The 10201-nt window shown below is 40.3% G+C and overlaps 1 protein-coding gene across 1 annotated transcript; it reads right to left on the bottom strand.

Moving 5' to 3' along the window:
- Window positions 1-749: 749 nt before the first annotated feature.
- On the bottom strand, window positions 750-9490 carry LG08H10orf95 (linkage group 08 C10orf95 homolog). Its single transcript, XM_073596156.1, has 2 exons — window positions 9334-9490; window positions 750-5082 (listed from the first exon to the last, which is right to left on the bottom strand). The coding sequence occupies exon 2, from the start codon at window positions 5000-5002 to the stop codon at window positions 4349-4351; it is 654 nt and encodes a 217-aa protein (XP_073452257.1). The 5' UTR covers window positions 5003-5082; window positions 9334-9490; the 3' UTR covers window positions 750-4348.
- Between the last annotated feature and the right edge of the window lie 711 nt (window positions 9491-10201).

Raw genomic sequence — 10201 nt, forward strand, 5'->3', positions numbered from 1 at the left:
AAGATGTAAGATGGACCTAGCTGAATGAGCCTCTACCACTTCTGGAGTCTCTTATCTGGCTGCACTGTAAGTTTTCTGGATGACCCTAATAATCCAAGATGACAAGGTTTTGCTGATGGAAACACAAAGCCTCCCAGAGGATTTTAACTAGGAAGCAGCTTGAAGGTAGGTATTTTAGATACTTGGTACATCCAGCTTGTGTAGATCTTGAGGACAAAAAGGAGAATGCTCTAGCTTTCCTTTTATATATTTAAACAGGTCCTGTCAGTGGATATAGGGGTGGAGCTATATCACATGTATACTGCCATGTTGGCAGAAAAGTGTTTGTTGTTCCTGCTGGAAAAATGTTGTATCACTTCCTATACTGACAGGAAGAGAGGGTAAATCTCCTCTTAGAGAACACAGACTGTAAAAATTTCTGCACATAAAACTAGACAAATGTTGTAGGCCCATTTCACACTTGTGTGACTTGAAAGTGGCTCTATTTTTGCCACGACTTTGACGCAACTTGAAGCAATGCCTGTGAATGCCATCCTCTATGGACCTCAAGTCGCATCAAAGTAGGACCAAAGTAGTGCAGGGACAGGGATATGAATGTTTCTCATTGGTAATCATGGGGAGCGACTTGTCATGCGACTTTGCAGTCCCAGGTTGCAGGACAAAGCCCAGTCTGTTCATACCTAATAAAATAAAAGTTCTAATTAAACTTAAATGAATTTTAAAAACCCGGTTGCATGAGACAACATGTTTTTTAATGAAATTTTACTGTTTCTATTCAGCTCTGTTAGATACCGAAAAATCACTTGAGACGACTGCACAGGAATAGGTTACATGTTTAGCTAGAAAAATAATTTAGATTTAAATGCTCAAGTCAGCATGCAAATATTTTTATCAGAATATGGAAAATACCGCGCCAACCTATAGAAAAGTGAGAGCCAACACAACAATTAGACTAATTGTGGTACAAATGAGGATATAAAGTGTAGCGCTAAATAATAGCGCTACACTTTATATCCTCAAATATTTTTATCAGTCTAACAAAGTAGTCAGATGGAAAAGGACAAAAATCTCATTACTGAACATGTAGCAAATCAGTTGTCATTACAAACACTTGCAGCTTCATTAACTTTCCTATAACAATATTTTTTATTTTATGTTTTTTTTTTTTTTTCTTTTTACAAAACGAGTAAAGAATACTGTAGCAGAATGTATAATAATAAAATATTGAAAAAAATATAACATACAGCACTGAAATATTTAGATAATTTAACAAAATATCATAATAATTTAGTTAGCAACAATGTACAAAGGTTAGATGAGGATTCCTTAGCTTTCCCTTGTTTGCACCAAAAGATTGGATTTGTATTTCAGTCTTTCTATTCAAGTTTTTTGAAATATTCAGACAACAAGAAGACTTGATTTAAAGGAAACCTGTGCTGAGAGAAACCAAAGGCTGCCAGTGATAACCTCCCTCTAAAAATGCTAGTTGCCTGGCAGTAAACATTGCATTTGTTTAATGAACCATAGATAAGGTCAAGTCAGAATTCCTGATCTAAACGTATGTTCCAGGGCAGAGACTGAAAATTTAAGCCATTGGGCCAATAAAACAACCAAGCAACCAACTTTTTCAGAAGATGTCAACAATTTTGTTGTTTCTCCTCACACAGGTTTTCTTTAGAGTGAAATTGAACAGGACCAAATTTACACCACATTTGGATTCTTAGATTGTGCGACTCATACATTGTCGATCACAAAAGAAATTAGCAAATTTTATTTGTAGAAAAGCATTAGTGTCTCTTTTCCCATGAACATACCGTATATACACCTTTATTTGCTCCCTTACCACTCTATACACTCCAGCTGCCTGGTGCAAATAAAATTCCTTATACATTTAGGTATAGAGGCGCTTGTGGTTCCTTTCATGGTACAGCACTGAGCCAATAACCAGGCATTGGCACCGTCACATGGAGGAGTCCATAGCCCTGCTTAAGTTATGACTTGAAGGACACGTAGTGTACACAGGGCTGGTTCTCCAGCTTCCAACAACCAAATAAAATGGTGGGTGAGCTAACAAAAGCTCAGCGTTTGTTTTTGGGGAAGGGTGTTAAAGAGAACCCTTTTGCTCCACTCTTCATGGGTAAAGCACAGACAGAACATAAAACAGAAAGTGCGTTGTCGCCAGGGTAAGAGAAGACTCCTCCAATGAGGACACCTGTTCCTGTGACAACTGTCTAAGATGGGAACTCCTTTCAGCTTAGGCGGGGTTTCCATACAAGTGAGTTTTGTCAGCTTTAAAGAGGTTGTAAACTCTAAAAAAAAAAAATGCATTGCATACTAGCTCATTATGAAATACTTACCTTAGAACTAAGCTGTTCCAGTGGCGCCCACACACCGCTGAGACGGCTGACATTTTCCTCTGAGCCGCTGTTCACGACACGGGGCTCGGAAGGAACGGCACCCGTGGTTGTTCCTTCAGATGTCACTGGCTGCGTGTAATGTAAATACCTCCTAGATGGTACACGTTTAGGAGATATTTTCACTACCTATAGGTAAGCCTTATTATAGGCTTACCTACAGGTAAATGTCAGCAGAGGAAGTTTACTTCCTCTTTAATTTTCTGTCTAACAGCAAACAATATTATTGCCCAAATGATTAGTGCTTGATAACATCACCTGTGAATGTGTTTTATAACCAATATAGGTTAAAACATATACAGAACCTATTTGCACTACATGCACATTTCCCAAGGTTTTAACCCTTTCGCTGTCATCAACATACATAAAGACTTTTGGTCCCTTATGCGATAAAAAAAAAATGAAAAAAAAAAAAGGTCAACCTGCCCTGCCCCACATACATATTATTGTAATGTAAACACATGCATCAGGGGCACCTATGTACAAAATTGTTGATTGCACCACACACGACATATCAAAATAAGTCTAGGGCCATTACTTAAGGTTAACTCTAAACAGATGAAAGCTAAGGGTTTTTAAATTGTCGCCTCTAGTAAATTGCAGGTACCGAAGTTTGTCGTTTCACAGGCACATGTAGTTTTACAGGCTTGACATGTTTGGCATCTGTCTACTATATAATACCTCTTTTTTATATTTTACTAACTAATTGGGTAATTTATTGTGTTTGCATGCCTTAAATTTAACTTGACAATTTGTGCTTCATAAAACTATTGCATTACTACCATTTTATTCTCCAGGGTCGCTGGGGTTTTACCCAATCTTCAGGCCTAAAATGATTCTTTCAACATGTGTGCAAAACTGACTCTGGCAACGAAAGAGTTAAAATACTGCAAGTATAGTAAAAATAATCGATGATCTAAAAAAGGCAGGGTGCCCCTGCCTAAGTTTTCTCATGCTGGGCTACAGAACTCCACCTATCGCCCACATCATATACATAGGCTTCTGGGGGATGTAGTTTTGGGGTGTTTACATCAATAAGTAGTAAAACACTGCACATTAGTGAAACATTTTAATTTAATAAATATTAAAGTTGAACTCGAGTCAGTGCTTTTCTTTTTTTCTAGTTTTGGATAGAGTGGGTGAAGTTCAGAACCTCAGTATAATTTATTTCCTACTACCTGTTTCCCCGTTGGAGGAGACTTTCCCTCATTTATTGTTTAGTAAATGGGAAAAGTAGTGAAACACAGAGAGGGTAAGCGGTAGAGCTTCTGTCATATTTTATTGCTGTCATTGCCTCTTCACACTGGAGACACCCTCAACTTCCTGGTGGTCACTGAAAGGAAAAGTGGGGAATCTCCATAAAAGTGACACAAACATCAATAGAAACAGTTTAACAATACTGAATCCAAAACAAAATAAAAACTTTGGAGCAGCATATTTAAACCCTATTGGATAGTACATGTCCTGCCTGTGCAAAAAGGAAAGCTGCCATATGAAAATCTAGCAAATAAATTTCAGTGCTAAGGTTCTAGATGTAAACTAGGAATATGAATGGGAATGAACACTCCAGCTTTTGGCCAACAGGGAATTGCCTGGTATAAAAATATGATATGCATATTTATAAGTCAAGTCCTGCCTGTCCTTATGGCTCACAAGAGGATGCCTACAATGTTAACCCAATCCCAACCAACAGGGGATTAAATCAGCATACCTTGACCTTCTCGCAATCACTATTTTAGGCCTGGAATGACACAAACTACCAATGGATATGGTTAAACAAAAAAAAGAAAATCATACTCATGGTATACAGTACAAAACACATCAAAGCAATACAATTGGCAGCTGGTGTATACTAGTTATTGATTACTGACCATGTGGGTCATGGAATTAAACTCTGATGTCAATGTCTTATTGAAATATTAAGCGATATTATTTTAACGTCGTGGTTTTCTTCTTCTTTTCTTGTTAGGTCTGTCTTCATTCAATTCCTCCTCTGAGTCTGTTGGGGTGGGCGGTTGTCTTATAACTTTCTTTTCAATGGTATACTCCTGTTCTCCAACCTTGGGATCCCCTTTAACAAGATATTCACCATTCTGGTAAGTTATAGACACAAATGTCCTGGGATAGGTCCCGTAAACTCTACGAAGGTCCTCCTTGACAAACTCTGGAAGTTCACGTCTTACACCAAAAACTCGGTCTAGCCGGCCCCACTGAAGCTCCCCTTTCATGGTGAAGCCCTCTGGCCAGGTGTTGGGGGCTGGTTTGGGGTGGACTTGAGAGTGATTGTAATTCATCCAGGGATTGTATGGTGGAACTGCATTGAAAGAGCCATAGGGCCAGCCTGGCATGGAATATTGGGGATTTGCGCCATAAAAATGATGGTATTCAACATGTCCATTCTGAGAAAAGTATGGATCTCCTGACAGGGTGGCATAGGGACGACTACTGAAGTTATGCATTTGTATAGGTGGCAACATGGGACCATTGTGCATGTTTGCATATTGTCCAAAAGCATAAGGCACTGGTGTATTTGGCTGGAGGAACATTATGGTATAGTACTGCTGAGGTCTGAAACCATAATGGTACATATTCTGGTCAGATGACTTCTTACAGGTTACTCATCCTGGAACCAGAGGTGTCCATCCACTTTACAGAAAAAAATGGTTATCTGATAAAGGAGAAAAAAAACGAAATGCTAATATGCAATGATGAACGGGTGTGTAAACCCTAACTAAGAATATTTCTTATACAGTTCCTTTGGTCTGTTAAATATACAATTGAATGCATTTTGTTGTATTGTTCAAGTGTCTTGAATGTATAGATTTTACTGATGGTGGTCACAGAGTTGCAGGGGAAGTCTCAGAAATGCATACAGCAATAAAAACACTTATGCCCTATACACACGATAGGATTTTCCGACAACAAATGTTGGATGGGAGCTTGTTGTCGGAAAGTCCAACCGTGTGTATGCTCCGTAGAACATTTGTTGGCGGAATTTCCGCCAACAAATGTTTGAGAACAGGTTCTCAAATTTTCCAACAAAACTTGTTGTCGGAAATTCCAATCGTGTGTACATAAGTCCGACGCACAAAAGTCCACTCATGCACAGAATCAAGCAGAAGAGCCGCGCTGTCTACTGAACTTCATTTTTCTTGGCTCGTCGTATGTGTTGCACATCACCGCGTTCTTGTCGTTCGGAATTTCAGACAACATTTGTGTGACCGTGCGTATGCAAGACAAGTTTGAGGCAACATCCTTTGGAAAAAAATCCACGGTTTTGTTGTCGGAAAATCCTATCGTGTGTACGGGACATAAGTTGCAGAGTGAACATTTAGTAAACGTGGCCACTGGAACAAGAAGTAAGGGTAAATCTTTTCAGGGGGGGGCAATATTATATACACTACATTGTCAAAAGTATTGGGACGATTGCCTTTACACGCACATTAACGTTAATGGCATCCCCGTAGGGTTCAATATTGAGTTGGCCCACCATTTGCACAAGATTTAGGAGTGTGTCTATGGGACCATTCTTCCAGAAGCACATTTGTGAGGTCAGGCACTGATGTGGACGAGAAGACCTGGTTCGCAGTCTCCCCTTTAATTCATCCCAAAGGTGTTCTATCGGGTTGAGATCAGGACTCTTTGCAGGCCAGTCAAGTTCCCCCACCCCAAACTCGCTCATCCATGTCTTTATGGACCTTGCTTTGTGCCCTGGTGCGCAGTCATGTCGGAACAGGAAGGGCCATCTCTAAACTATTCTCACAAAGTTAGGAGCATGAAATTGTCCAAAATGTCTTGGTATGCTGACGCCTTAAAGCGGAGTGACACCCATTTAAAAGTTAGCAGCTAAAAAAAGTGTAGCTGCTGACTTTTAGTAATCAGTGTCCCACAATCCAGCGATGCGGGCGTACAAAGCGTCGCTCCTCTCCCCCTCCTTTCCGCCGGCATTCTAACTGTGGGCGCCCGGCTGTGGCTTCACAGCCGGGTGCGGACTGCGCATGCTCGAGCCGCGCTGCGTGCTGTGAATGGCTGGGCAATCTTCTTGGACCTGTGACGTGTTCCAGAAGATTGCAGGGAGGGAGGGGAAGAGGTGAACTTCCTTCCAGCGATGCAGAGCCAGGGGAGGAAGTGGGAGCTGGGTGCCCGTAAAAACAGGGTACCCACTCCTTCCCCCAAAAAATGACATGCCAAATGTGGCATGTCAGGGGGTCACCTGCACTTAAAGCGGAAGTTCCATTTTTGGGTGGAACTCCGCTTTAAGAGTTCCCTTTAGTGGAACTAAGGGGCCAAGCCCAACCCTTGAATAACAACCCCACACCATAATCCCCCCTCCACCAAATGATTTGGACCAGTGCACAAAGCAAGGTCCATAAAGACATGGATGAGTGAGTTTGGGGTAGAGGAACTTGACTGGCTTGCACAGTCCTGACCTCAACCCGATAGAACACCTTAGGGATGAATTAGAAAGGAGACTGTGAGCCAGGCCTTCTTGTCCAACATCAGTGCCTAACCTCACAAATGCGCGTCTGGAAGAATAATCTAACATTTCCATAGACTCCTAAACCTTGTGGACAGCCTTCCCAGAAAAGTTGAAGCTGTTATAGCTGCAAAGGGTGGGCCGACTCAATATTGAACCCTACCGACTAAGACTGGGATGACTTTAAAGTTCATGTGCGTGTAATGGCAGATGTCCTAATACTTTTGACAATATAGTGTATATAAAAGTTTAGTTAGATTTACACCCTTGCACATGGGGCTGTCTAGGTGTGGTTCTTCCCTCTTGCCAGTCTAGTGTGTCCAGAAGGGACAGGTACACACAGCGTCCAGCATCACTGCATGCAGCTTTTTAAAGTCTATGTCCTTGAATGCACAGGGTCCTCAAAACAGGTACCACTACAGTGTTTAGCCCTGTAAAGCCACAGCTTACCATAGACTGACAGGCAGGGGGGCTGGATGCTACACCTGGTCTTCCCAGGTGCACTAACCCACCACCAAGGACTCACTGCAACTAGACTGCCCCATGTGCAAAGGGCCTTAAAGGGGAACTAAAATTCCACAATAAAAAAACCTGTTGGAGTCAAGTGTTTTGTTTTTTTGGGTTTTTTTGGCAGAAGAGACACATAAAATCTTTCACCTGTCTCCAAATGATTTTCTCATTAAAACAGATCTCCACGCATGGCGTGAACAAACCTGAAATCTGTCCTAACTTGTCACTAACCTTTTGGAATCACAGTCGGCATCCCCAAAAGGCATTAGGATCCACCATCTCCCTAAAATAAATAACGTGCCCCACTATACATCCTACGCATAGGGGTCTATTTAGAAAATATTCTCACCGAAGATTCACATTTTTCTAACTGGATTTAATTGGGAAATGTGTGAATCCTGGAAGAAAAGATAAATAGAGCCCATAGTTTTTTGTTTTTGTTTTTTGTCCAAGAAGGTTACATTTTTTTCTAATGTAGAGAAAAATATAAAAATACAGCAGTAAAGCAACTGGCCAGATTTTTTTCATTTAATACAAGATTGAGGCCAATAGTATTTTTTAATACTTCATTCCTTGTACAGATGACCATCTATTAAATCAGACCTCTATGAACCTAGAAGGTCCCCTTAGATGACAGATGGGCACCATTTATATAAAAAGATACATGAACATTAGCAAAAAAAAAAAAAAAATACTTACATTGGAACCCGACTTCTGACACTTTCCTGCAGAGTGGGTGACATCCCTGCATGTCTCAGCTACATGTTGGGAGAGCTAGATGCTCGAAATTCTGCAAGAATGACCTCCTGCACCTGGCTCTCCTAGGATGTGGCAGGGAGGTCACCTACACCTCCAGGAAACGACAGAAGCCAAATTCTAGGGTATTTTTTCCTTCAGGCATTTTAATTTAGGTGCATTTTTCTGCCAGAATTTGGCAGAAAAAATATCTCTAATTTTGCTTCTTTAACAGTGTTTATGCGTGTATTTATGCACGTTTGGGGTTTATAGGGGTATGAGTGTAAAATCATTCTGTTGGCTAGAATATTTATTTATAGCTACTAAAATAAATTTAAGCGCACCTAGATATGTGTATGTGCATAAATGATGCTCATACTATCCTCTACAAATGTACCTTTGTGACTTTTTTATGCCCCTGAACAATGCACACATATATACTGCACATAAACCCCTGCATGTGCAACATGACCACATTAAATAACATGCAGCTGCGTTCATTGCTATAAAAAAAAAAAATATATATATAAACCCACAAAAAAAAAACAGATACATTTGCATACCTCCCAACATTTTGCAAACGTATATAGGCATAGGACACGCCCCCTGTCACACCCCCTTAAAGGAGAATTAACCAAAAATAGGTTAATTAAATCCACAAGGACTTTTTTTTACCACTACTATTCCTTTATATTGGCTTTTAAAATTGACAAATGAAGCAATTTAGAAATTGGATGAAAGGTTTAGCACTGGGAAACACTTTTTGAAAGATAAAAAGCGCATTTTATATACAACTATACAGATCAGACAAAAATGAGGAACAAATGAGGGGGAAAGAGGGACAGAGGGACATTGCTCCAAATCAGAGACAGTCCCTCAAAATCAGGGACAGTTGGGAGCTATGCAATTGTTGTCAGCCTGCCTGCATGATGCCTAAACGTTTTTGCCAATGTTTATGTACTTTATTTTATATCTATTTTATTTATGTCTAGATGACAGCCAAGCACCACTTGTTACACTAACCTGTCTTTGATCGGTGCCTGCTCTACCTGTAATTGTTCCACCTATAGAATAAAATCACAATACACATACAAAGTACAATATCAGTAGACAGCATAGAAATGGCTATCCCTGCAATTCATTAATTAAAGTTAAGCAATGTGGATAATGTGATGGCATAGCAATGTAAGATCCTACCTGTATTCAGAGCACCTCTGTATCCTGAGTAATGGTCAGGATTATGTCATTACTCTGTAAGGTGAAGCTGCAAAAAAATAATCATTGCTTAGAATAATAAATCCCCCGCAGCAGTGACTGCTCCAGTGACCCAGGAAATGTACTAAACTATACTAATAGTCCCATTCAGCTCAGGAGACTCCGCCCCCTGCTGACAGCAAGCCGTAACCATGAGCACAAACACAATCATCTACTCCCCACAGCAGGCAGAGCCAAAGACAATGCTCAGGTCCAGCAGGCTTCCTTCCACTCTTCTTATATACTGTATAAAGGGTCGTGTATGGGAGATTTCCAGCAACAACTTCTATAACTGCACAATTATCTCTCAGTATACAATGACTGTACAATCTACTTTATAGCAGCCAACTTTAGACATCTAGATAGATGTCTTCAACAAAATGCCTATTGATCTCTGTTCACTTTTATTGTCACTGCTTTTGGCCAAGTTGTGTTTTTGAATTGAAAAAGAAAGTGATCTGGTGGGGTGGAAACACCCAGTGAATTTCGAGCCACTTGTGAACCAAGTAATCAGACAAATATAAAATGATTGCTTTTGATTTCTATGTCATTTTGAGACTTTGACAAAAGTGTGTTTATTTTTTGTACCTGCAAGGTAAAGGCATTATGTGCTAGTATGCATCGCATACTAGCACATTATGTTAAACTTACCTTAGAACGAAGACCTCCAGTGCCGAGATGTCATCTTCAGTAGAGCATATATACTATCAACAGTAGCAATGTAGCATAGTGACATAGCAGCATATTGTAGTCACAGTGGTGAATTCAGTATATATGCTCTACTGATTTATACAGTATGCACACTGGTATT

Source organism: Aquarana catesbeiana, linkage group LG08 (genome assembly GCF_042186555.1).
Source record: "Aquarana catesbeiana isolate 2022-GZ linkage group LG08, ASM4218655v1, whole genome shotgun sequence".
Taxonomy (NCBI): domain Eukaryota; kingdom Metazoa; phylum Chordata; class Amphibia; order Anura; family Ranidae; genus Aquarana; species Aquarana catesbeiana.

Excerpts from the sequence above, each read along its gene's own strand:
- LG08H10orf95 (XM_073596156.1), bottom strand. The coding sequence starts at position 5,002 with ATGTACCATTATGGTTTCAGACCTCAGCAGTACTATACCATAATGTTC.